At 43.5% G+C, this 27,556-nt stretch overlaps 1 protein-coding gene across 6 annotated transcripts in view; it reads left to right on the top strand.

Moving 5' to 3' along the window:
* Positions 1-27,556, top strand: part of DGKB (diacylglycerol kinase beta) — a 565,198-nt gene that overhangs the window by 167,812 nt on the left and 369,830 nt on the right. For all 6 annotated transcript variants that reach the window (XM_030550690.1, XM_030550689.1, XM_030550688.1 and 3 more), the window contains exons 8-9: positions 1,362-1,436; positions 2,645-2,764. In XM_030550690.1, the coding sequence (XP_030406550.1) occupies positions 1,362-1,436; positions 2,645-2,764 (195 nt within the window). The remainder of the gene's footprint in view (positions 1-1,361; positions 1,437-2,644; positions 2,765-27,556) is intronic.

Raw genomic sequence — 27,556 nt, 5'->3', positions numbered from 1 at the left:
GTACCTTATTCCTAGCTCCCCTAAAACCCATGGAATTTACACTTCATAGATGCATTCTAGGAGGAATCTGAGGTCAGGAAGCATAGTATCTTCAAGTGTGTGTTTCTTGAACACCTGTGTGCCCTTCCTTGCTGGCATTACTTGTTGGCTGCACGTGCAGGAAGTGGTTGTGGTGGTGGCGGTTGCGAGGGAGGCGGTAATAAGAACTCTGGCAGTTTGAATAATGTTGCAAAATAATGCCATTTTTGTTGAGCCTTATGCATTAATGGCCATTTTCTGAAGTACTGGCAACTTAGACTGCAACTGCAGTTGAGTTCTCAGCGCCTCTGAAAATAAAGGCCCCATAGAAATAATTGTAATAATAGTATAAATTCACTTGCACTATTTTGAGAGCAGAAGTGAAGGGCTGAATGTGCCCCCCCCCCCCCGACATGCATGCTTTTCGTATGGATGCAATTTATACTGGGCTTGAGTGCTGACCCTAAAGCAAAGGGGCAGATTCTTAGCTAATGTAAACTGTCATAGCTCTATTGACTTCAGTTTACAGTAGTTGAGGATTTGCCCCCAAGTTTGTACAAATATCTAAATGGTAAGTGTACCAAACTTACAATTGCATTAAAACATATCCATATTTTATAATAGATATTACTCAAAAATGTTAAAATACCATTTGCATACATTAAGTTCCTGTGATCCTTAAACACTTAAGCAAACCTTGTGGGGTTCATAGCTTGGTGAACCAAACCCAGGGATTTAAATTAATGACATTTTGTGAAACTGAAAGCAGAACGGTGGAGATAACACCACAAATTTGAAAGAACATGGTTCAGTGACAGCAAATCCTTACTAGTCTCGCTTCCAACAGCACAAGTCATCCCAGTTACGTGATAAGCATAAGTTATACCTGACCAAAGCACCTACAAAATGTGAGTTCAGGTCCTCCTTTTTCTCTGAAAGATTTCCTTTCACCAAAGTCAAACACATACACAGAAAAGCCTCACCCTAAAATATTCCCTTCTTAAAATAATTATAAGTAACCCTTTTATTCTGCTTATTGGAGTCCCCAATGGATATTTATTTCTGATTTTAACTTTTACTAGTAATAATATTGATATTCAAATGTATAGCATATAACTGCTGATTGAATATTTTTTACTATATACTTTGATGTAGTAAATGATTTGAGGTTTAAATTGTTGTTTTGTTAAAATATACATTTAATATTTTCATCCATAGAGATGATACATCCAAATACACTGTTAGTCTATATTAAAACAATTATAAACTATATATCTGAATTGTAAGAAAATCAGCCAGTCTGATATTGCATTAAAATATCTTTGTTCTTTTTTCCTGCCTAGGAGCTAGAAAATATCATCTCTCAAATGATGCATGTTGCAGAATATCTTGAATGGGATGTCACTGAACTCAGTCCTGTAAGTATTTTGTCAGATCATGATGCAATTATTTCTGGAAAACATTCTGTAATGTCCCATGAATATCTGTGATATTAATACGTATATTGAGTAGTAAAAATAATAATAGTTGTTACTACTTTCTGGGGCTGCCATTCAGTCCTTTCCTAATCTTTTTCGAATGAGGACAACATAGCATTATGGTCATAAGTCTGAAATATATGCCCTCCACTAAAGTTTAAGGCTTTCTCCCCATTGCATTTAGTAATTCACCTTCTCAGTGTGCCTGGTACAGACCTAACCCAAAACCCATGAGAGGCAGGAACTATCATCTGTGTACAGCACACCTAGTACAATGGGTCTCAAACTGTGGAATCTACCCAGACCAATCAATGTACAGCATGTTAGTGCACTTTAGAAATCCCCACGAACCACTCCATAGTCTGCATTACTGCTCCATGTGGACAAACTCTTAGATGCAAGCAACCATTTCTGGTGTTTTACTGGATTTATTAGCTAAACATTGATTTAATTTTTTTATTTGTTTTTATTGGTGATGTTTTATTGGTGCTTATCAGTCAAAAGCTAAATTCAGAAGCCATAAAAAGAATTTAAGTGATGCACAGGGCCTTGTGCTAACCTTGGCTCACAGTGAATTTTTCCCGAAGCTTTATCCTTCCATAGAATCCTAAGAATCTGTAATGCTACAAAGATGGTAATATGAAACTATGGTATATAATGTCACTACTAGAGCTAAATAAAAATAGTAAGCATATTTCACAAAAAAAATCATTTTCTTGGAGTTTTTGTTGAAAACTGGAAAATGTAATATTTCAGGTTCCCTGTCTCCATTATCTCCCCATTTATTTATTTGCTTTCCCTCAACCCAAGCAAAATGGAGGAAAGAGGGAGGGGAAAACAAAAAATACGGGGGTCAATAACAATTTTGGGATATTTAATTTATTTGTTTCAAAATTTGAAAATGTTGAAAAAAATTCCACAAAAATATTTTTAAATGAAAAAAAAGTTGTTATACCTGTTCTAATAGAACCTATGTTTGGGGGAGAGGTGAGGGGTAAAAAGACTTTAAATACCTTTTCTTCCAAAGTTGCCACATAAGATATATTTTACTTTGCTTTTTCCTTCACAAAGTGGGTGGCTCAGGGTTAATGCATATTTTTATTGTTTTAGAATATCCAATTTATAGGGTTTTTTTTTTAAACCTATAGATCCTTCATGAAATGATGGAAGAAATTGATTATGACCATGATGGCACCGTATCTCTGGAGGAATGGATCCAAGGCGGAATGACGACAATCCCTCTCCTGGTGCTCCTTGGATTAGAGAATGTGAGCATTAGTCTAGCAGTGTCCAAAGGGTAACTTGTGGGTCAGATGTGGCCCAAAAACTAATATATTTGCAACCTGCCAGCACCTTCATCTTAGCTATGGAACTATGACAGGCAGAGACTATCCAATAAGTAGCTACTTCAGGGGGAGCCGTTGATCCCAGGATGGAGAATTACATAATGAGACCTATTATCATATTAAGAATGAAAACAACTGTAATATTAATTTTATATCAGTTGGATGCAGCTATTGTATTGTTGGCAAATTGCCAATGCCATCGGCCTTCTTGCCTTTGGGCACCTCTCTCTTAGCATATATCTTAGGTGTGGGATTTTGATATAAAAATATTAGTACTGAAAATCTTCTGTAGTACTTTACAGACACTTCAATGGAGATATTAAAGAAGTCCCTCCACCTCAAATCAAGCCCAGAGTATTGCAATTATGCAATCAGTTATATGATATTGTTATGAAGGTCGGTTAAGTTGAGCACTTTCTGTTGCTAAATGTATAACAATATAATAGTTATATAAGACTTTTTATCACAGGATCTCAGATTTATTCACAAATATTATTGATTAAGCCTGTGAAGGAGGTATTCCTTGGTAAATATTATTTTCTTCTTTTTGTATGTGTGGAACTGAGGCACAGAAAGATTAAGTTACTTGGCTAATATCACAGAATAAATTGCTCTCAGAAATTGATTGCCGTTTTTCCTGACTCATAACCATTGTAACTATCTAGACTGACCTCCTGTATAGCACAGGCCATACAGCTCCCCCCCCAAACAGTTCCTAGAGCAGATCCTTTAGAAAAACATCCAGTCTTGATTTAAAAGTTATTAGTAATGGAGCATCCACCATGATCACTGGTAAATTGTTTCAGTGGTTAATAACCCTCACTGTTAAAGATTTACCTTGGATTTCCTGTCTGAATATGTCTAGCTTCAACTTTCAGCCATTAGATTGTGTTATACCTTCCTCTGCTAGATTGTAGCGCCCATTTATTAAATATTTGTTCCCAAAGTAGGTACATAAAGACTGTAATCAAGTCACCCTTTAAGTTTCTCTCTGGGTATCTTTATGCTGAGGGGAGAAAAAACCAACAAAAAACTAAAACATCTCCAGCAGTGCGTCTCAGAGCTCAGGTCTGTAGACTTGGGTTTGCAGGTCTTGTGTGCGGTGTTAAAATAACAGTGCAGATGTTCCTGCTCAGGCTGAAGCTTGGGTTCTGAGACCCCCCCCCCCCGCCCTAGGTTTTAGATCTGGAACTCTAGCCTGAGTGGGAATGTCTAGGCTGCTATTTTTAGAACTGTACTGTGAGACCCAGTGTGTAGACCTGGGTTCTGAGACTGACTGCTGTAGGTGTTTTTTTGCAGTGTAGACAATACCCTATGGTAACGTGTATAGATTGAGCTCCTGGAGTCTGTCACTATCATACTTTTCTAATACTGTAATCATTCTCATGGGTCTTCTCAGAGCCCTCTCCAATTTTTCAACATTCTTCTTGAATTATGGACATCTGAACTGGGCACAGTATTCCAGGAGAGGTCACATCAGTACCAAATACAGAGGTAAAATAACCTCTCTACTCCTACTCAAGATTCCCCTGCTTATGCATCCAAGGATTGTATTATTCCTTTTGGCCACAGCATCAGACTAGGAGCTCATGTTTAGCTGAATTAAATAGTAAGCAGTGCTGCCTCTCATATAATGGATATAGAAAGTCTATATGCTGCTTTTTTATTGTGATATGGAATGGCGATTTTCATAGAATATTAGGGTTGGAAGGGACCTCAAGCGATCAGCTAGTCTAACCCCCTGTTCAAAGTACGACCAATCCCCAAATGGTCCCCTCAAGGATTGAACTCACAACTCTGTGTTTAGCAGGCCAATGCTTAAACCACTGAACTATCCCTCCACCTAGACGCTATAGTTTTCAGTGGGAAAACTTCACTCATTTAGAATTTGAATCTGCCTTATTCCATCTTCAATTAATGTAAGTACTTCTCTATAACATTATTGCTTGAGTATATTGAAGGCAGAAGCTGAAATATTCCAGTGGTGTACATACTGAACATAAACCTGGAAAATACTACATTAGATTAAACAAACGACTTACAGACTGTCGTAACTTATTTAAACATTTCTCCTTCTGAAATTTTCTTTTAAGGAAAAAATTGATAATTGATATTTTCCTAAGCCACTCCAGCAATCAGAATTCCCTAGCACTCTGAAATACTTCAGTGTGGATGTGCATCAGTATTTTGTCTATCCAGGAATATTTGGATTTATGTGGGAAAAATTTAAATACACAGTTCTGAACAAACACTTATCTAACTTATGTGAAGTTTATTTTTGATCAGTTAACAAAACAATATTGAGAGCACTCCATAAAGTTTTATTTCTTGAAGACTAGTATAGGTGGTTACTGGAAACTGTAGTGCTTTACACTATATTATTATTCATGAATGGACAGGCCACCAACTCAGGGGACTACACAAGCTGCATCATTGTTCTACCAGGAAAAGTAGTGTAAAACTACCACAGGAATGGTGAAAGGCTCTAACATTGCCTCCATTTTTTTTCTTTTATCTTTTGTTTAGAGGAAATTTCCTGTTGGTCCAATGGAATCATACAGCTGTTTCTAGAGGAAAGTCAACATTTTACATTTTACATTGAACCAGCAAAAAGTTATTTTGTCTTTACAGTTAGGTTTACAATTTGTGTAAATCTTGAATGGTCAAATCTAGATATATTTTTGGATACTAAAAAGTTAAGTAATATGAAACTGTTTTATCCCTGTCCTCCAGAATAATTTACAAAGAAAACGTAAGATAGATGACAGAATGATAGATGACAGAATTGTGGGAATGGTCTGAGAAATATTTCTATTTAATTAAGATGCTGCATAGGTGTGACACTACATAATACTTCTGGGGGAGTTCTGTGCCAAAAAAATAAAAATTTGGAATCTGCGCACAATATTTTAAAATTCTGCAAATTTTATTTGTCAATAAATAAATGTGCAGGCTCCAGCATGGCAGTGGGCAGCACTGGACACTGGCTGCATGGAGGTGGGAGATCACCCTGCAGCCCTTTCACTCCCGGGACATGGACTGCACTCAACCCTGACACAGAACAAGGGCTGGGCCTGCCCCAGAAACATCCCAGGGTCCTGTCCTTCTGTGCCAGGTGCAGCAGATGTGGACAGGCAGACTCAGCCTGGCAGGATCCAAGTGTGGAGGGTCTTAGTGTGTGTGGCGATCCAGGTCTGGGTTGAGAGGGTTCTGTGTGGGGCAATCTAGATATGGGCGACTCAGTGAGGTGATCCAGGTGTGTGGGGGATCTGGATGCACAGGAGCTTCTTGAGGGGTTCTGGGTGGAGGGGGAATGGAATTCTGCTGAGGGGTCTAGGTGAAAGTGGTTGGGGTTCACCAGGAGGGGTCTGGGTGTGGGGGGGCTCAGCGGGGGTATCTGAGGGAGAGGAGTTTAGTGGGGTGGGGATCTGGGTGCAGCTGGTTGAGGCTCAGTGGGGTGGGGTCCAAGTATGGGGGTCCAGTTGGTGTGATCGACATTTAGGGCGTGGGGCTTGTGGGGATAGGATTTCGATTACAGGAGACTCAACAGAAGGTGGTCTCGGTACAGGGGTAGATGTCCAGCTGCAGGAGATAAGGTTGGCAAGGGGTGGGCGGTGTGTGTGTGTCTGGGTGAAGGGGTAGGGAGTCCAGATACAGGAGGGAGGGGCTCAGCAGGGGTCCGTGTGCAGGAGGAGTGGGGCTCAGCAGGGAGGGCCGGGTGCATGGGGGTAGGGGTTTGGCTGGGGGAATTCTGGGTGTGTAGGGGGCTGAGGCTCAGCAGGGGGGCGGTCTGAGGATGAGGGGCTCATGACTGAGGCAGAGGGTTGGGAGGGGGGAGGGCTCCAGCTGGGGGTATAGGCTCGGGGTAGGGGTGAGGATGAGGGGTTTGGGGTGCAGGAGGTTGCTCAGGGGCTTTGAAAGGGAGAAAGGACTCCTCCCAGCTCTCTCTCCTCACATCAGCACCTCGGCTGGGACAGAGAGGTGCCTCTCCCTGCTGCAGCAGCTCCAGGTCTGGGGCCACAGGAGAGGTGCCCCTCCCCCGTCCCCTGCAGGTCCATGCTGGGACTGGATACAGGGGTGGTTGCCCTGGCTGAGACAGGTCTGGGCCGGGGCTGGCTTTGGGGAGGGACTCCCTGTGACAGAGCCGGGCCGGGCCACCTAGATTTGGGCTAGGCAGCTGGGTTTGGGTCAGGCCGCCATGGCTGGGTTCAGATTGGGCCATCCTGGCCACGGCTGGGTTCAAGCCATGCTGCCCCAGCTGCAGATGGTTCCAGACCAGGCCTTTAGGGTTCTGGGCTGGCCACCCCGGACGTGGCTGGGTGTGGACCAGGCTGCCCCCAGCCACGGGTTCAGATCCAGGCCGGGCTGCCTGGGTTCGGATCCAGGCTGCCCCGGCTGTGGCAGATCTGGGCCACAGCATAGTTGGGGCCGGGGGGCCACCCCAGCCGTGGCATATTGGGGGCTGTGTTTGGTTGGGGCCAGGGGAGGGGCGTCCCTCCCCCGGCCATGACAGGTCCCTGGGTGGGTTCCCTGAGTGCCTGTGCAGAGCTAAATAGGGTGTTGCATGGCTGTGCACTTACAGGGAACTTAGGACCTGAGTATTGTTTACTTTTGAGTCTAATATGTCTCATGTATACCAATGGCTCCACAATTAAGTTGTATAAAAGTTGGGAGAGTAGTGAGCTTAATAGAACTCCACATGTAAGCACTTGTCTCTGGGATTGGCCTGACAGAAATTGTTGGAGGCTTCTCAATACATTTCCACTATCCTCAGCTCTGACATCATCTGAAAGAAAATGGTGTATTGATTGTCTTAATTCATTGATTTTAAGGCCAGAAAGGACCATTGTGATCATCATAACAAAGACACTGTTTCACCCTGTAATTCTTCCACCAAGATCAACAATGTGTGGTTGAACTAGTCCATATCTTTTAGAGAAACATCCAGTTTTGATTTAAAGATTACAAGTGAATGAGAATCCACCTGATCCCATAGTAAGTTGTGCCAATGATTAATTACTCTCAGTGTTAAAAAATAAGCTCCTTATTCCCACTATGAACGTGTGTACCTTCAACTTCCAACCATTGGATTTAGTTATGCCTTTTCCTGCTAGGTTAAAAAGTCCTCTTCTGTCAAATATTGTCTTCCTTTGTAGATACTTTTAAATCGTGATTGAGTCAGCTCTTAACCTTCCCCCCCTCATCCCTCAATAAGCTCTTAAAGTCTTTTAATTGCTTAATATTGGGACAAATAGGGGTGGGGTTGTGGGGTTGCTTGGTTCATTTTTGGCTGTCTATAGGGCTTTTATCTCCTTCTCATTTTGTATAAAACATACCTATGTTAATCAGTGAGACAGATCCTCAGTTGGTATATTTGGTCACAGTCCTATTGACTCAGTGGAACTATGACAATTTATATCAACTGAGGATCTGCCATGATACATTTATCACCTCTGTGTTACTCCTATACTGTGTATATCCCTTAAAAGAAAACGAAAATGCTAACATAAAAACTATTTAAGATCTTAAATCACTAACAATCCTTTAATTAGTCTTTCTTACGGGAATAGCTATCTGAAAATATTTAAAATGAAACAAGGAACTAATATTACATAAATTGCAAGAATTAAAAAATGATCTTCTCTCGGTTTTTTTCCCCTTTATTTGTTTTATCCCTTTGTTCTTTCTTTCTTAGCGCCTGATTCTGCAGCTGCACTGCAGGCAAAACTTTCATTGAAATAAATGGGAGTTGTGCCTGTGGAGCAGCTGCAAAATGGAGACCAGTAATTGTATTTGTATGATGCCTCTTGCCAAGGCAATCAGCATGCTGAACAATCAATTATAACACAATGCAATTAAATTTAATTGCTAATTAATTATCTCTTGTTTTATACAATGCTTTGATAATCTAAAGCAAGATCTGAATGTTGTGTATTACAAATACTGTTTTGTAATTTTTGTATTAAAAGGCCAGATTTTAGAATATTATATCTGGTTAATCACCAGTTAACCCTTTAGCTCTGGCTAAATGCATCCATCAAGCATCATATCTACTAAAACTGTTCCCATTAAACACCAATAATAACTATTCAATAACTTTTGCTTAAATTGCTTCCCTTGGAGATGTTACAGTAAAGTAGCTCTGGTTCTGACTAAATGAAAATATTTTGAGTGATTAAAAAAAGGGGAGTTAGAATGGAAACCACCATACAGTCTTAATTCTAATGGTTGCTGCTACTACCACCACTATGATAGTTTCACCTATTTTATATAGTGCTTTCCATATGAGGATTTCAAAGTGCTTTAAAAACACTAATAAATTAAGCCTGATAACAGCACCATGAGGTAGCAAAGCATGTTCATCCCTCTCTTACAAATAGGGATTCTGAAGCACAGACAGTTTAAGTGATTTGTCCAAGGTCAAAAGGAAGTCTGTTGCAGGGCTGTTTGAAGAATCCATATCTCCTGGTGCCTCGGGCAGGTCTAAACTTAAAATGCTGCAGCAGCACCACTGTATCACTTTAGTGAAGATGCTACTATGCTGATGGGAGAGCTTCTCCCATTCCTGTAATTAATCCACCTCGTCAGGAAGCGGTAACTCTGTCAGTGGGAGAAGCCCTCCTGTCCACGTAGCAATGTCTACATCATGGCTTAGGTCAGGATAATGGTGTTACTCAGGTCTGGATTTTTCACACCCCTGAGTGAGGTAGTTATACTAATGGAAGTTTATATTGTAGACCTGACCCTAGCCTGCACTTAGTATTTCTTCCGTTGATTTGATAGACAGTGTATGAAAAGCTGCAAGAAATCAAAGGTTGGGAATGTAGTAATTGGCCATGGGTTCTGTTCTTAGCTCTGCCAGTGATTTGTGATGTCATTTTCAGCTTCCTGACCATTAAGATCAGTTAGGATTCGGAGTAATCTCCAAAGTGGAGTGTCGGAAGCCCCTTACATGAGAGAGATTTTAGATGAGACAACACGTTGCTAAATTCATAGGTCCAGACAGTGTAGCTTAATCACCCTCAGGACTGCGTAGAGTGGATTATGTCTCTAGAACTTCTTCCTGTCCTTGGCCAAGTTTTTCATCTAGAAGCTCAAGCACTGGGAGACTTTCTGGGCCATATGGCCATTTTCCTTTCACTCCTCCATTTCTATGTCTGGGCAGAGTTCCAATGAGCTATGTCCCCTGATTCCTGTGATCTTTTCTCTGAGCAGTGGGTGTCATCTGAGGTTCTCTGATTAGTATCCTCCACTTGTACAATGTGGTTAGTCATTTAATCCCACTGCCAGTCCTACACTTCTGTATTTTGTTTGTCCTGATCTTAATGCTGGTTTCTTTGTGGCTTCTCCCCTGTGACTGAGGGGTGGGCTATTGCTGTGCCAAGGGGAGGGCCTCTATCTTGGGCCCTGACAGTCTCTCATGGAGAGCGAGAATCCCCTGTTGGGGTGCCTCCACTCCAGCCTTGTTCTGCAACCTTCTGGGCAGTTCGTTTGTGATTCCTTCACAGAACAAGGGTACCCTGATACCTACTCTTTCTGCAGCGAGAGTAGGACCCTGTAACACACACTTACTTCCCAAGTTCCAGGCTGAAGCCCCTATTCTTCTCCTCCAGTACTCTCTTCCGAGTTTCTGGCAGTGTTTCTTCCCCTCTTCCTCCCTACCTGTCTGACCCATCCAAGACCCCACCAAGTTCAGGTACCTCCCCATTAACCACCTTCTTGTGTTCCCATTTGCCATGTATAGTTCCAGAAGAAGGAAGGTCTGTCACAGAGAGAGTCTGTGTAATTTTGAGACAAATTATTCTTGCCCTCATTTGTTCAGACATCTAGGCAGAATTCTGTTGGGTGGTGTCCAGTTACTCCTTGGAACTCTGTGCGGAGAAGTGGGCGTTGTCTGGAATACTCTGCTTGCTGTCCTGTACTAGCACGTTTTTATTATACCTTTGTTCGCATCCCCATGACTTCACTTTTGATTTGTCAGTTTATATCCATTTGTGTTTGGTGCCTTTTCTTTTGTGGGCAGGGGGTTACTGTCACTTCTATGGATGAGCCCACAAAAGGAAGGCCAATAGGCTAACAACTTTCACAAGCACTAGATTTACTTTCAAAAGCCTAGAGATATAAAGTGGGTCAGGTAATATTTATTTGAACCAACTTCTGTTGGTGAGAGACAAACTTTCGAGCTACACAGAACTCTTCTAGTTGGCCTCTCTCACGAACAGAAGTTGGTCCAATAAAATATAGGACCTCACCCATCCCGTCTGTCTAATATCCTGGAGTTGACACAGCTACAGCAACACAGCTGACCCCTCTCTTCTGGCCTTCAAACAACCCCCAGCCTCTGCAAGCTCGTCATCTGGAGCAAGCTCCCTACAGACCAGAACACACTAACTCAAAGTGGCACCAGACCCTGCCAAAACAGCAGATGCAAACATATCTCCACTGCTACAATGATCAACACCCTTCCACAACACACCTTTCAAGATCCATGTGTCCTACACTTGCCTGTCACAACGTGGTATACCTCATCCAGTGCACTAAATGCCCCAATAACACCTATGTGGGTGAAACTGGACAACCTCTATGCTCTCTAATGAACTCACTGGAAAATGATAAAAGACAAACAACCAGTCACCTATGGGCAGGGCCGCCTGGGGGGAGACAAGTGGGGCAATTTGTTCCGGGCCCCACAGGGGCCCCCAAGAGAATGCTTCGCCTCCGCCTTCCCCCATCCTCAGCGCGCCGTGTACAGGAGCGGCCCTGGACAAAGCTAAAGTGGCGTGGCTCCAGCAGGGCCTGAGCTCCTCCCCACTCATAGCCGTGTGGTAAGGGGGCAGGGCTGCAAGCTTCGGGGCCCCAGTGGAGCCACGCTGCTGCAGCGCTGTTCAGGGCCGCTCGTGGACATGGCACACTGATGCTCCAGGAGAAGAAGGTAGGCGAGGGTAAGCAGCATGGCCAGGGCCGGGGGTGGGTTGTATAAGGGGCAGGGAGTCCTGGGGACAGTCAGGGGACAGGGAGGGGGGTCGGTCAGGGGATGGGGAAGGGGGGGTTGGATTGTGGGCATTCCGGGGGTCTGTCAGGACTCAGTGAGGGGTAGGGGTTGGGGCAGTCAGGGGACTGGGAATGGAGAGAGGTTGGTGGGGAGTGGGGTCCCGGGTTGGTGGTTGGGGAAGGGACCTTGGGGGGTGGTGGTGAGGGGGACAAGGAGCAGGATGGGTTGGGGATTCTGAGGGGGCAGTCGGGAGGCAGGAAGTGGGTGGGAGTTGGATAGGGGGCAGGGCCAGGCTGTTTGGGGAGGCACAGCCTTCCCTACTCTAAAGCTCATTCAGCAGTTTGAGGCTTGCAGACAGCTATTTAACACAGAGTCAAGCTGTTATCTTTTCCATGGGGGAGGGATCACATGAGAAGAGCAATATCCTACACCACCTACCTCCTTCCCAACCCTACCAAGGGAAACCCCCCAGCCCCTGCATTCCCCAAGGCTCCAGAGGAGTTAATTCAGTGGTTCTCAAACTTTTTTGTATTGGTGACCTCTTTCACAGAGCAAATCTCTCAGTGTGACGCGCCCCCCCCTTATAAATTTAAAAACACTTTTTTATATATTTAACACTATTATAAATGCTGGAGGCAAAGCGGAGTTTGAGGTGGAGGCTGACAGCTCGCGACCCCAGTAATAACCTAGTGATCCCCTGAGGGGTCCCAACCCACAGTTTGAGAACCCCTGGGTTAATTAAATTTTAGCACTTTGTGTCCATTCACATGCATGTGCTATTTTGAGCATTTAAGTTTTCACAACATAGACTCAAATGCTCAGTTTGTGGAGTATGTACATAAGCTATACTAAAGACAAACCCACAGTAACTGTCTTCAATTTGTGAGAGACCCTGTGGAGATAAATTCATGGAGGTTAAGTGCATTAATGGCTATTAGCCAGGATGAGTAAGGAATGGTGTCCCTAGCCTCTGTTTGTCAGAGGGTGGAGATGCATGGCAGGAGAGTGATCACTTGATCATTACCTGTTAGGTGCACTCCCTCTGGGGCACTTGGCATTGGCCACTGTCAGTAGACAGGATACTGGGCTGGATGGACCTTTGATCTGACCCAGTATGGCCATTCTTATGTTCTAAGCTAAACGAACCCAAAGTTATGGGGACAGATATGAGTCAAAGAAGCCAAGAGAGTATCAGAAACCCGGAAAAATCTGACTGGATGGGCTCAGGTGTCCAGAAGTTTTGGATTTTTTTTAAGCAGATTTTTTTTATTGTTTCTTTAAACAATCAAACACAGCAAGCAGCAAATATTTGGCCACACACTTCTGAAACCCCAAACCGTGTTCAGGTTTTTGCAGACTAATTTCAGCTTTTCAATTAAAAAAAACACAACAAATTTTGAAGGAAAGCAGACATTGTCTCTGATTTTTTTCTGCTTTTTAAAAACCCCTAGTTTTTTATCCAAAAAAAGTTTTGACGGAAAATATTTGTCCAACCCTTTTAATGAGCTTTAGCTTTAGTGCCTTTTAGCACTAGCTGATGCTGAGAACCAGTGATACCTTGTAAAGGTGACTTGAAAAGAAGTTTTCTCAAAACTGGGTTTGTGCCGAGATGCGGAAGGTTTTTAAATGTTTATTTTTCCCAGGGCTTCCGAGGGGGAGAGCAAGTGGGGCAATTTGCACTGGGCCCCACAGGGGCCCCCATGAGAATATAGTATTCTATAGTATTGCAACTTCTTTTTATGGAAGGGGCCCCTGAAATTGCTTTGCCCCAGGCCCCCTGAATCCTCTGGGCGGCGCTGTCTCTGGGTGAACACTTTTCACAAAGTGATCATTCTATAACTGACTGATCAGTCCTCATTCTCAAAGGAAACCTGCACAACACTTTCAAAAGATGAGCCTGGAAGCAAAAATGCATAACTCTTCTAGACACTAAAAGTCATGGACTGACTAGCGATACTGGTTTTATGACTTATAACAATCTGTAACCCACTAACCAACTCCCCCACACTCCAGCTGCTTCCCCTCCCACCAGGGGTGAAAGTAACTCACCGGTACTGCTGGAGTCCTGAGGGGGGCATGGCCTCATCTGGAAGGCTTGTGGCCTCTCAAGATTTAAAGGCCCTGGGGCACCAGCTGTGGCTGGGAGACCCAGGGCCTTTAAATCAACCAGGGCCTCCCAGTTGCAGAGGTAGCTGGGAGGCTCCCAGAGCTCAGGGACAAATTAAAGGGCCTGGGGCTCCAGCTGCCGTGGGGAACCCTGAGCTTTGTGGGGCTGAGACAGGTATTTAAAGGGCCAAGAGCTCCTGCCACTGAGGGGAGCTCCAAGCCCTTTAAATCCAGCCCCAGCCGGCCGCTGGAGCCGCGGGTGGGGGGGTTAAAGGGCTCTGGGCTGCCAGCTGCGGCGGGGAGCCCAGAACCCTTTAAATCCTCGCAGCAAAAGCCGGTGCAGTCTGGCACAGCATACTGGCTCTTGCCGGTACACCATACTGGCTTTCACCTCTGCCTCCCACCCATCCTTTTCTCCGTGTGTGATGAGCCACTGCACCCTGAGTGGTCCGTTCAAATAAATGTTAACTACCTATGCTAAACAATCTGTTCCTTTTTGTTTTTAGCTGTGGCACTCTGATTAAGTTTCCCAAACCCGAAGAAGAGCTCTGTGTAAGCTCAAGAGTTTGTCTCTTTCACCAACAGAATTTGGCCAATAAAAGATATTACCTCACACACTTTTTCTCTCTCTCATTCCCTGGAATCGACATGTCTACACCACCACTGTATTTTAAAAGCTAAGGGATTTTGGAGCTGAATATTTTACATTTGCTCTCCTCTTGATTGCCACTAGATGTCACAATTGCACCGCAGCTGCTATTTTGTTGCAACTCAGAAAGAGTTCTATAGTAAGAGAGAAATTCAACAGGAAGAAATGCCTTATAACTAAGGCTAAGATTTTGTTATGGATATTTTTAGTGAAAATCATGGACAATAAAGAAAAATTCACAGAAACTGTGACTTGTCCTTGACTTTTACTAAAAATATCTGTGACAAAATGGGAATAAGCAGGTTCCTACACCACCTGCAGTGGGGCAGCTGCAGAGTAGCTAGGAGCTGTGGGGCCCCCGCTGCCTGCAGCAGCTAGGGGCTGCGGTGTACCCCAGAAGCTCCTGAGGTCCCCTGCCACCCACTGGGGCTGGGAGTTGTGGGGTACCCCCACCGCCCACAGCTCTGGGGGTCTGCAGTGGCCGGGAGCTTGGGGGTCTTCCTGCTGCCTGTGACAGCTGTAAGCTACAAGGTACCTCCAATGCCTGTGGCAGCTGGGAGTTGTGGGGTGTCACCGCCACCTGTGGTGCCTGGAAGCTGCAGGCTTGGAGCTCCCTGGGCCACCAGAGGTGGCAGTGATACCCCGGAGCTCCCTGCCCCCGCAGGCAGCGGGGAACCCCCACAAATTCCAACCGCTGCGGGCTGACGTCCCAGAGGTCGCTGGACGTCACGGATTCCATGACTTCCGTGACCTCCGTGACTAAATCATAGCATTACTTGTAACCTATATTTATTTGTATCACAAGTAATCTGAAAGCAAATCACGTTTCTTTTTTAAATTACCCCTTTTAGTCTTAAACCCATTATACCTACATTCATGAAACAGACAGACACTGAACATCTGTAAAATACAGAATTGATCATCTCAGTGAGGTAAATACTATACAACCCAAGCATGACAAGGCTACAATTGAATTATAAGGACATTTCCTTGTGAATGAGATTCACTCATACCCCATGCATAGAATGTATTATGCTATAACCACAGAGAAGTTAAAAGATAAGTATTTTACTCTTTTTTGGTTAAATGTGAAATCAGGTGCTTTAGTCTGAGTTCAACCTCTTTGTGTGAAATGCCTCCTCTTGTGCTGTCTAACATGTTATTGTCATCTGTTGTTTGAGCCCTACATATGTAGAACAGGAACTGGTTTTGGAACTCACACAATTCATTTTAATATGTCTTTCCAAATTTGTTGTGAATTGTTTGGGGTCCATGGTATTGTGAGTGGTCCTTCTGAGATTGAAATGCAAAAATGCTCGTGGATGATACCCAACAATTTATGATTTTATAAGATTCTGCCCTTTTAATCAGAACTAAGATAAATTGTGCTTTGTATTTCAACATTAAATGTGCAATTTATGGTTGTGAGGTCACAACTATCAACTGAGTTTTTAAAAGAATGAGGCATACATGGATTGTGTACCATTACCAGGCAAAATTCATTAGCTCTCACACATGCGATGCCCATGAGTCATCTTGTCAGAGGGGTGTGTTCACCCTAAGGCCTGGTCTATGCTACGCATTTATACCGAATTTAGCAGAGTTAAACCGATTTAACCCTGCACCTGTCCACACAATGGAGGCCTTTATATCTATATAAAGGGCTCTTAAAACCGATTTCTGTACTCCTCCCCGACGAGAGAAGTAGCGCTGATATTGGTATTGCCATGTCGGATTAGGGTTAATGTGGCCGCAATTTGACGGTATTGGCCTCCAGGTGGTATCCCACAGTGCACCATTGTGACCTCTCTGGAAAGCCATCTGAACTCGGATGCACTGGCCAGGTAGACAGGAAAATCCCCACAAACTTTTGGATTTCATTTCCTGTTTGGCCAGCGTGAAGAGCTCACCAGCTCAGGTGACCACGCAGAGCTCGTCAGCACAGGTAACAATGCAGTCTCCTGAGAATCAAAAAACAGCAACAGCATGGACCGCATGGGAGGTACTGGATCTGATCGCTGTATGGGGAGAGGATTCCGTGCTAACAGAATTCCCTTCCAAAAGACGAAATGAAAAAACATTTGAAAAAATTTCCAAGGCCATGATGCAGAGAGACCAGGGACTCAGTAAAGTGCAGAGTGAAAGTTAAGGAGCTCAGAAAAGCCTACCAGAAAACCAAAGAAGCAAACGGAAGGTCTGGGGCGGGGCCGCAAACATGCCGCTTCTATGCTGAGCTGCATGCAATTCTAGGTGAGTCTGCCACCAGAACCCCACCCCTGTCCGTGGATTCCGAGGTGGGAGTGGTAATCTCAGCCATGGTTGAGGATTCTGCAGATGGGAAAGATGAGGAGGAGGAAGAGAAAGAGGAAGAGGAGGGCAAACTTGCAGAGAGCACACAGCACTCCATTCTCCCCAACAGCCAGGAGCTTTTTCTCACCCTGCTGCTGCATGTTAACAGGAAAGAAGCAGCACTGAACGGACTTTGCTTGGTATTTGGGAAAGGAGGGCACTGTATATATGAAGGCTGCAGAAGCCGAAAGACAATGGCTTACCATGGACGCATGCAAGCTGAATTCTGCTGCCCGGACCTGTGTCTGTGAGATCTTTAACACCAGAGCCACAGGCACTCAATATTAAGATGCAAAATGCGACCTTGTAGTGAAATCACATGTGCTATGTAAGGTGAATAGTGTTGTTCACCGTGAAAGAGTATAACCATTGTTTTGTAAAATGTATCTTTTTGAATACTTCTCTCCCTTTTTTCCCTCCCTCATGCAGCTGCAAATTTTTCAAGTCTCCTTACTCCATCCCGAAGGCTATCTCAGATAAGGTAGTGGAAAAAAAGATGTGAGACGAAATGTTCTCGGAAATCATGGAAGTGACCCACAATGAAAAAGCTCATCTGAATGAATGGAAGGACGTGGTATCAAATTACAGGAAAGATGCCAGTGAACATGAGAGAAGGGATGCTCGAGATGAGAGGTCGCGGCCGGAAGATCAGAGGAGGCATGACGCAACACTGGGGCTGCTGCATGATCAAACTGACATGCTCCGGCGTCTGGTGGAGCTTTAGGAACAGCAGCAGGATCACAGAGTGCCGCTGCAACTCTGTGTAACCACCTTCACCCCTCACCATGTTCCATACCCTCCTCACCCAGACATATAAGAACGCTTGGGGGGAGGCTCTGTGCACTCGCCCACTCCACTCCCATGGACAGCCCAACCAAAAGGATGTCATTATTTGACATTTTTTTAGTTGCCTTTTCCTTCCCTCCTATCCTCCTCCCAAACCACACCTGGGCTACCTTGTCAGTTCTCTCCCTCTTTTTATAATGAATTAATAAAGAATACATGATTTTTAAATGATAGTGACTTTATTTCCTTAAGCAAGCTGTAATTGAAGGGGGAGAGTAGGTTGCTTACAGGGAATGAGTCAATCCGGGGAGGGGGGTGGGGTTCATCAAGGGGAAACAAACACAGCAGTCACACCATACCCTGGCCCGTGATGAAACTCGTTTTCAAAGCTTCTCTGATGCACACCGCTTCCTGGTGTGCCCTTCTAATCACCCTCGTGTCTGGCTGCGTATAATCAGCGGCCAGGTGATTTGCCTCGGCCTCCCACCCGGCCATAAAGGTCTCCCCCTTACTCTCTCAGAGATTGTGGAGCACACAGCAAGCAGCAATAACAAAGAGGACATTGGTTTGGCTGAGATCTGAGCGAGTCAGTAATGTACACCAGCACGCCTTTAAACGGCCAAATGCACATTCTACCACCATTCTGCACTTGCTCAGCCTGTAGTTGAACAGCTCCTGACTACTGTCCAGGCTGCCTGTGTATGGCTTCATGAGCCATGGCATCAAGGGGTAGGCTGGGTCCCCCAGGATTACTACAGGCATTTCAACATCCCCAACTATTATTTTCTGGTCTAGAAAGTAATTCTCTTTCTGCAGCCGTTTAAACAGAGTAGTGTTCCTGAAGACGCGAGCGTCATGAACCCTTCCCGGCCATCCCACGTGGATGTTGGTGAAATGTCCCTTGTGATCCATCAGTGCTTGCAGCACCATGGAAAAGTACCCCTTGCGGTTTATGTAGTGGGTGCCCTGGTGCTCCGGTGCCAAGATAGGGATATGAGTTCCATCTATCGCCCCCCCACAGTTAGGTAATCCCATTGCAGCAAAGCCATCCACTATGACCTGCACATTTCCCAGAGTCACTACCTTTCGTAGCAGCAGCTTAATGATTGCTTTGGCTACTTGCATCACAGCAGCCCCCACAGTAGATTTTCCCACTCCAAATTGATTCCTGACTGACTGGCAGCTGTCTGGCGTTGCAAGCTTGCAGAGGGCTATTGCCACTCACTTCTCCACTGTGAGGGCTGCTCTCATCTTGGTATTCTGGTGCTTGAGGGCAGGGGAAAGCAAATCACAAAGTTCCATGAAAGTGCCCTTACGCATGCGAAAGTTTCTCAGCCACTGGGAATCGTCCCATACCTGCAAAACTATGTGGTCCAACCAATCTGTGCTTGTTTCCTGGGCCCAAAATCAGCTTTCAATGGCTAGAACCTGCCCCATTACCATCAGGATCTCCAAAGCGCAGGGGCCCGCGGTTTAAGAGAATTCTGTGGCCATGTCCTCATCATTCTCGTCACCGCGCTGCCGTAGCCACCACCTCCTCACCTGGTTTTACAGGTCCTGGTTCAACATAGACTGCACGATAATGCACAATGTGTTTACAACGTCCATGATTGCTGTCTTGAGCTGAGCAGGGTCCATGCTTGCTGTGCTATGGCGTTTGCACAGTTCACCCAGGAAAAAAGGCTCAAAACGGTTGTCTGCTGCTTTCACGGAGCGAGGGGTGAGGCTGTACCTAGAACCACGCGCAACAATGTTTTTTGTCCCATCAGGCACTGGGATCTCAACCCAGAATTTCAAGGGGCGGAGGAGACTGCGGGAACTATGGGATAGCTACCCACAGAGCAATGCTCCGGAAATCGACACTAGCCTCGGTACACTGACGCACACCGCCGAATTAATGTGCTTAGTGTGGCTGCGTCCACTCGACTTCATACAATCTGTTTTAAAAAACTGATTTCTGTAAAATCAGAATAATCCCGAAGTGATACCCTAAGAGAGAATAGGTGCTATTTCTATCGCTGCTATCTCTTAGATTTACCACCAGAGGGAGTAGCTTCAATTCCTTCCTGGAGACTTTACCAGGAACTATTGGAAAAAATGTATGCACTGTTCCTTGTCAGTGCTGCCCACTTTCACCAGCACTAAGACCTCAGAACCTTTTGCAAAGAAGTTTGCAGACATATTGCACTGTTACAGCCTTGTCTCGGGAAGACTTTCCTTCTTGGGAGCCTTCTGCCAAGGCTTATGGTGTAGAAATTGTTGTAGAACCAGGAGTAAATCTAACTCATTCTCAGTGAATAAAATATACATTATGCATATTATATTTCTCCAAATTGTATCAACAGCTCACTTTTATTTGTACCATATTTGTACTGTGCATTAAAAAGTGTCTGTAGCTTTCCAAGCCATGCATACAGTGGAGGACTGGGAGATAATAGCTTTGCAGCAAGCCTACCTATTTAAAAATGGTGGTGTAGTGGTGAATTTTGGATGTGCCTTTGAGGGAGCAAAGCTCACAGAAGCAAGATTCCTTTCCTCCTGTGCTCTCTGGTCTATTATACACCTGTTTATTTTGCACTTGAACTGGCAGTTGTTAAAGCCTGTAGCTCCCCTGTATGTCCTGAAAGTGATAGATAGTCCTGGGTCCAGCCTAATATGAGTCTTTCTTCGTCTTTGAGTAGTGTCCCTGTGGGTGCTCCACTTGAGGTGCGCATGCACCCCAGGTGCCTTCTATCAGAGATTTTCAGCAGCAGTGCTCATTCGATCCATTCCTGCTCCCTAGCTATTCTCATTCCTCATATGGCAGATGAACTGCGCTTGATTCCTTCTCAAGTATCCTGCTAGAGAAGGACCATTCGTGGTGCTCACAAATACCTGCTTATTTGTTACTCTTATAGTTTTGTTTTATTTTATAATTAAGTCTTTAATCTTTTATTTTGTTGATATTATATTTCTTTGGGGGTTAGTTTTTTCACTGATGGAAGTTTTTGCCTCCCACGTCCACCCTTCTCTACTGTTAGAAGAAGACTGTTTTGTTTTGGCGGAATGCTTAAGTCCCCAGGCTTCAAATGTTACCTCACTTGTCAGGAGTCCTTCCCAGTTAGTGACAGCCACTCACGCTTTCTCTCCTGCCTCCAGGATACACAAGTGCCTTCAAAACGCAAAATCTACATTAGTTTTAAGAGTTGCTTCAGGAGTGACAGGGAGATTCAATTTTATGACTGAGTGCTCTCTTGGACCTCATCTCTTTCCCCCCTCAGTACAGTGGCTTCCAAGTGACTATAGTGCCTCCTCTATCTCCAAGAGATCTGCAAGTGGTGTGGGAAAGACTTCCACCAAGAGGAGTACTAAATCTCCTCCTCTCTGCTGTACGGGAGACCCCAAGCCCCTTAAAGGCTTCCATGGATGGTTCAAGCACCTCAGTACCGAGAACGCTAAAATGAAGTCCTCAAGCTCATCTAAATCACACAGTGCCCGACAATCCATACCAAAGAGTTCGGTACCATTGAAACATGACTGAATTGCTAAAACTCCAGGGACTCCACACTTTGAAGTTGGTACCTCCAGCTGCACTGACTGCATCTTTGGCACCTTGACTGACCATCTAGCAGTTGTTGAAACCCCTCATGCCTTTGTTGGTACCACAGACCTCATTGTGGGAGCCTAGTAGGCTGCAGACATGGTACCACTGCATCTGGCACTGCAGGAATTCAGGTTGTACCTGAGTATCCTTTACTGAGCTCATTCAGAGCTCTGGTACCTCATGTATTGATGGAACTGCCTGATTCCCCTATACCCAGGCATATGGAGAGACAAACCATCACTTCTCCTCTGCCTGTTCCTCCATTAGACTATTCAGATGAGAGTTCTTCAGACTCTGATTTCTGTTCAGTAGTCTTATTATCTGTGTAGACCACCCTCATCTGAATCTGCTCCTTTGAGGGACACTTCAGAGCTAGGATGCACTCAACCTGCTCTCCTCATTGTAACAATCAGTCCTGGATGCCTCCCCCATTCTCTTATGGTCCTCCCCACTGGCCACATTGGGACCCTTGGCTGTTTACTGCCAACAGGTCTCCAGAGTTCTCAGCACTGTCAGGGAATTCAATGGTCAGCAGTGTTCGATTCCCTCTATTTCCTCTCAGCGGTCTCCACTGCAGAAGGTCGTTGCAGGTCAAATCTTGGAGATTATAACACCAAGCTACTCCATCCATTCCTACCACCCTCCTTCCCCATCCTTTTTCAGGAACCATCTCAAGAGGTTCTGTCCCTCCTCTACTTAGAAGCTGTGGAACGAGTTCCCACTCAGTACAGAGGAAGCCAATTTTACTGCAATACTTCCTGGTTGCCAAAAACAAGGGCCAATTCAAGATCTCAGGATGCTGAATACCTTTATCAAGGTACAGAAATTCAAGATGGTAATACTCACAGCTGTTGTTCCATCCCCCGATCTGGGAGACTATATCGTGACCCTCATCCTTCAAGACACGTACTTTCTTGTTGTGGTAAATCCCTCTCACAAGATATTCCTACACTTTGTCATAGGTCAGGACCTTATCTCAGTATTGAGTCCTCCCTGTTGGACTCTCTATCACACTCATTGTGTTTACAAAAGTTAGTTGGCCCAGTATGTACTACATAAATTGAAAAGATCCTCTTCCCTCTGTTCATAAACTGTCAGTGATGGAACTAATACAGAGCCCAGCAAATCCTTATCTTAGCAGTTGGTTTGTCTGGCCTCCAGAACACTATACCCAAAGATCTCAGCAGACACTTCACCCCCCAAGATCATGTGTGGGAACTTGACCGTTCCATCTCAGGCAGATATTCCTTACCTGGAGTTTTCTGAACATAGACCTTTTCCCTGTTACTGTCAACTGGAAATGTGTGAAATTCTGCCTGAGGGGAGGACTTGATCACCATCCCCTGTGGGACACGTTTCTCCTTTCTTGGTGTCCTATATAACTTTCCTCCAATGCCTCAAATCCTCAGGGTTCTAAAAAAAATTAGACTGGACAAAGCCACTGTAATCTTGATCACTAACCTGGCAGAGACAGATATGGTTTTTCCACCTATCTCCCAATGATGCCTATTCTTCCCACTAAGGATTTGGGGATTGTTTGTCACCTCAGTCCACTCTGACTCAGAAGATAATATTTGGATTGCTCATGGGGTTAGAACTCTCCTGTTCCAGAGAGGTTCAAGAAGTCCTGTTGAACAATAGAAAGAAACATACCTTCAGGAATGGAAAAGATTTTACCACTGGTACACTCACCATTACTTTTTTCCTGTTGACATGACGCTCTTGGAGATTCTAAGAATATCTTTTCACTCGAACTCAAAAGAGATCTCTTTGCTTTACATTAAAGTTCACCTAGGGGCCATTGCAGTATTTCATTCTCTTGTGGAAGGTTTTTTGTTATTTGTTGACCCTCTAACTTCCAGATTCATCAAAGTGTTGTCCAACCTATTCCTGAATGTCAAAGAGCCCACTCCAACTTAGGACTTGAACTTAAGTTTCATGTAAGAATTAAGAACTATCTTTGAGTTGTTAGTTACCTGCACTCTTTTAAACCTTTTCATGAAAACCACCTTTTTAGTGACAGTTACCTCTGCTTGAAGAGTTGATGAATAGTTGGATTTGATAGTGGATCTCTCTTATTTAGGGTAAGGTATCTCTGATCAGACTCCCACAGTTCTCACCCAAAGTCATCTCAGACTTTTGTGTAAATTAGACAATTCATCTGCCAGTTTTCCACCCTAAATATCTTTAGGGAATGCTGCCCTTTACACCTTAGATGTCCTATTAATAGGACAGAACTAAACCTTTTCAAGATTCTCCAAGGCTTTTTGTGGACAAAGTTAAAGGGTTCACTCAGAAACTTTCTAATTGGGTTTCCGGCTGCATTTCTGCTGCTCGGCAGCTGCTAATGTGCTGTGTCCTCCTAGGATAGGATCATAACTCATGCTACCAGATCTCTGTCCATATCTGTTGCCCCAATGAAAGATGTTCCTAGCCCAGAAATCTGCAAAGCTGCTACATGGGCTTCAGATCATACCTTCTCAAAACACAATGCTTTAGTGCATGCCTCTAGAGCAGATGCTATCTTTGGTTCTACAGTTATGCAAACAGTTCTAGACCTGGTTCTGAAGTTTCCACCTCCTTCAGAGGGTAATGCTTGGAAGTCACCTTAAGTGGAGCATGAAGGCGCAGTTACTCACTGTGTGCAATAACTGAAGTTTTCTGAGGGGTATCCCTGAGGGGGGTTTCACTACCCACCCTCCTTTCCCTCTGCTTTGGTGTCTCCTCTCCATGAGTGGTAGAGAAGGAACTGAGGCCAGTTCATCTTTCGCAGCCCCATATATTTTTGATAAGGGGCATGAGGATAGCGAGAGTATTTGCACAGGCTGAACAAGTACTGCTGCTGAAAATCTCCATTCGAAGATGCATGGGGCACATGTGCGCCACAAGCAGAGCACCCATAGTATACCCATCTCAAAGAACTTCACAAGGTGAGTAACCTCTCCTTTTTCTTGTTATTAGTTGGGAGTAAGAAATAGGCACCTTTCCCACTCATCTCTTTGGCGGGGAGGTTGATCCTGCCCTAACTGTAGCAGAATGACAAGGGGACCTCCCAGTTGTTGAAAAGTTTTTTGGGGGAGGGGAAGCCTTCCCTGGAGAGTGTGTGTGTGCGTGTGTGTTTAAAAAGAGCCTTTGATGAGAGACCTTGTCAAAGACTTTCTGAAAATCTAAGTACACTATATCCACTGGATCCCCTTTGTTCACATGATTGTTGACCCCCTCAAAGAATTCCAGTAGATTGGCAAGGCATGATTTCCTTTTACGAAAACCATGTTGACTCTTCCCAGACAAATTATGTTCCTCTATATGTCTGATAATTCTGAGGTGTTTATGTGCCAGCAGACGAAGAGGCAGCACTTCCCCCTGCATAGAACCTATAATTTCAGTTTATAAACTGTAACCTTGTGCCTTGGTTCCTAATCAAAATCACAATTACTAATAAATATCTAAAAAACTAAAATAAATAAGCATTAACATAAAACTAGTTTAGGGTGGTATAGCTAGTGATTGTGTGCAACTTTTTCATTTTTAGGGTTGGCTGTTCCTTGGTTTGTTGCTTATTTATGGTCCACTTCTTCTGCCTTAAAATCAGTGACAAAGCTCCTATTAACTTCTGTGAAAGTAGGATCAGGACCATAGTCAGTCATGAGACTTGGTGTGAGTGAAAAAGTTACTGTTTCCGTTGTGTGCTAACGTCTGTGTATGCCATATGGAGGATTCATTTTGAGTGTAGTATAAAGAACTGAGGAAGAAATTTGTATCGAAGCTGCCCCAGTTTGAGATCTTTTAAATGACTATTTGTTGTTCAATTCTGTTTCAGGATATGGAAGTAAAATGACTGAATGTCACTCAACACGCTATGTGTCAGTAATGTGGATTTTATTTATATTTAAAGTCTTACACTGAGGGGGTTTGTTTCATATTGTGTGGGCTTCCCCTCCCCCCCTCCGCCGGCGGTTTTAAAATCTGCAGTACTTTTATTGCTGATTTTTGGCAGTGCACAAGAGCAAAAATTTAATTTGCTATTTTCTAAAAGTGCATTGTGTTTATGTAATGGATTTCTGCATCAGTTGCAGCCTGTAACACAGTTAAGTGTTTTAATTGGCAGAACACCCACATCAAGACTTGTTTGTTTTTCTGGTAAGGAAAATGCCAGCTAAGTTAGTCCATATGTTCTGTTCAAATAAGAAGAGGCACATTCACATGCAATGGCTAATCTTAAAAATGAAAAAAGTAAAATGAAACTAATGTGAAACAAAAAATGTATTTATGGGTTATAATTTATTTTATGTTAACTTTAATACAGAGTAAATTTTCTTTTTGCGAAAAAAAGATCAGTTTGAATTTTAGGTGCTTTTTAGCTTAATACTATATATATTGACAACATTAATATATCTTAGAATGAAAGTGTGTAAAGTTTGTAATTATTTATCTCAGAAAACATTTACATAATCTTTATTTTCCAGTGCCTAGTCACTCTGTTAGAAGACTTGAAATGTATTCAGTACAGTAAAATTTAACAATATTAAAAAATGTGTTGAGTGGGGTATTAAGATAAGGGTTAAAATTATGGAGCTCTATCTAATAAAACATACTGTGTACAGCTGCTAGTCCTGAAGAAGCTCAACAGGACTCTGGGGCTTCACAGCTGCAGAATCTATTTCTGATTCTTCGGGGAATATTGGAAAACCTCCATACTCTTTGTCAGCCTTAAAGTCCCATATTAGGCATCTTTCTTGCTCCCTCTACAGAAAGGAGGCCCTGACACACAGGATCTGATCCTGAAGTGTCCAGATAGGCAAAAATATTCCCATTAATTTCAACTTCTGTTGACTTTAGTTAATGTAGGTATTTCACAGAAATCATTCAAAGTTGTGTTCTAAGTAGGGTTTGGCTTTGGACCAGATACAGAAATTCTTATTTTACTAATGTACTGTTCTTTATTACAAAGACATTGTTATCTTCATGATGTTGGATAAATCCTCAGGAACTTTGACTCAGTGACAAATAACTTGAGTTTAAAGAATAGGACAATACTATGGTTGTCAGAATTTAACGAGTAACTCTAATGTGTAAATTCTAATAGAGCTACATGACATTTGAGTTGCATTATGTCCTTTGAATTATGCTGACAGTACTATGACTGAGGCCTCACACAGCACATTCAAAATCAGGGCTGTTATATAGCGTTGTGAAACCCATTTGTATGGTCTTTGATATCATAAATCAATTACTGGATAAGAACCAGCCATACTCATAGCTATTTTTTTTTCATGTCCAACAAATATATTGAGGGATGATCTTCATTTACTTTACTTTTTCATAACACTTCTGTATGTGTCGAAACACAACAGAGTGGAAAGTGCTTAAGCAGTATTGGCCAAGTTCAGTTGCATCCTGCTACACCAGATATGGATTTGGCCCAGTGTGTTGTAGTATATTTTAGTTAGGTATATGGTATTGTTGGGCTACATGTCCTTTGGTTTTGGTTGTAAAGCTAGGATGAAAATTGGAGCAATTCATAAATGTTGGGCGGAGTTTTGCTTTTTGTTGCGCACACAAGTAAAATTTCTGGGTCACCTGAATGTTCATTTGTCTAGACCCTGCATTTTCAATCAGAAATTATGTATCCCTTATATAATTGTAATCTTGGTTAGAATGTCTAATAAAGACATGGCCAGGACACTCACAGCAATATAGGAACACACAGAACACAAAAATCAAAGAACAAAAATTTAAAAAATTCCTGCTGCTTGTATTTAACTGACAGAGATTCACTACTTTTATTATGTTACATGCTGTGTTACTTATAAATACAGATTGACATCTAGTGTCTCAAAAAAGAATCTAAGGTAGTTTTAATAAGGCTATTGATATATGTTAGGTGAATCTCAGTTGCTTATTAAAACAAGTTAATAGTTACTAATTTTAGAAAAATAAAGAAGCCTGCCAACACACCAGCCAAAGAACCTGGGATCTACACAAATAGTTACAAACTATAATTAGCAACCATGAAAGTAGCACAAAGCAAATATTTTAAAAAACAGATGCAATATCAAAAAAACCCAAACCCTCAGTGATAGTGTTTGAGTATTTTGTAAATGGGAGCTTATATTGATTAAAATGGGGAAGAAATCTTTTAAACATTAATGTTTTCATTCACTTTTTAAAGGCAAGTGTAATCTACACTAGGATATTTTAGGTCTACCCCCATCTAGTGGCTAGTCCACACACAAGATTTATAAGTCT

Source organism: Gopherus evgoodei, chromosome 2, assembly GCF_007399415.2.
Source record: "Gopherus evgoodei ecotype Sinaloan lineage chromosome 2, rGopEvg1_v1.p, whole genome shotgun sequence".
Taxonomy (NCBI): Eukaryota; Metazoa; Chordata; order Testudines; family Testudinidae; genus Gopherus; species Gopherus evgoodei.
Note: the sequence above shows the minus strand (reverse complement) of the source record. Positions and strands in the feature narration are given on the sequence as shown.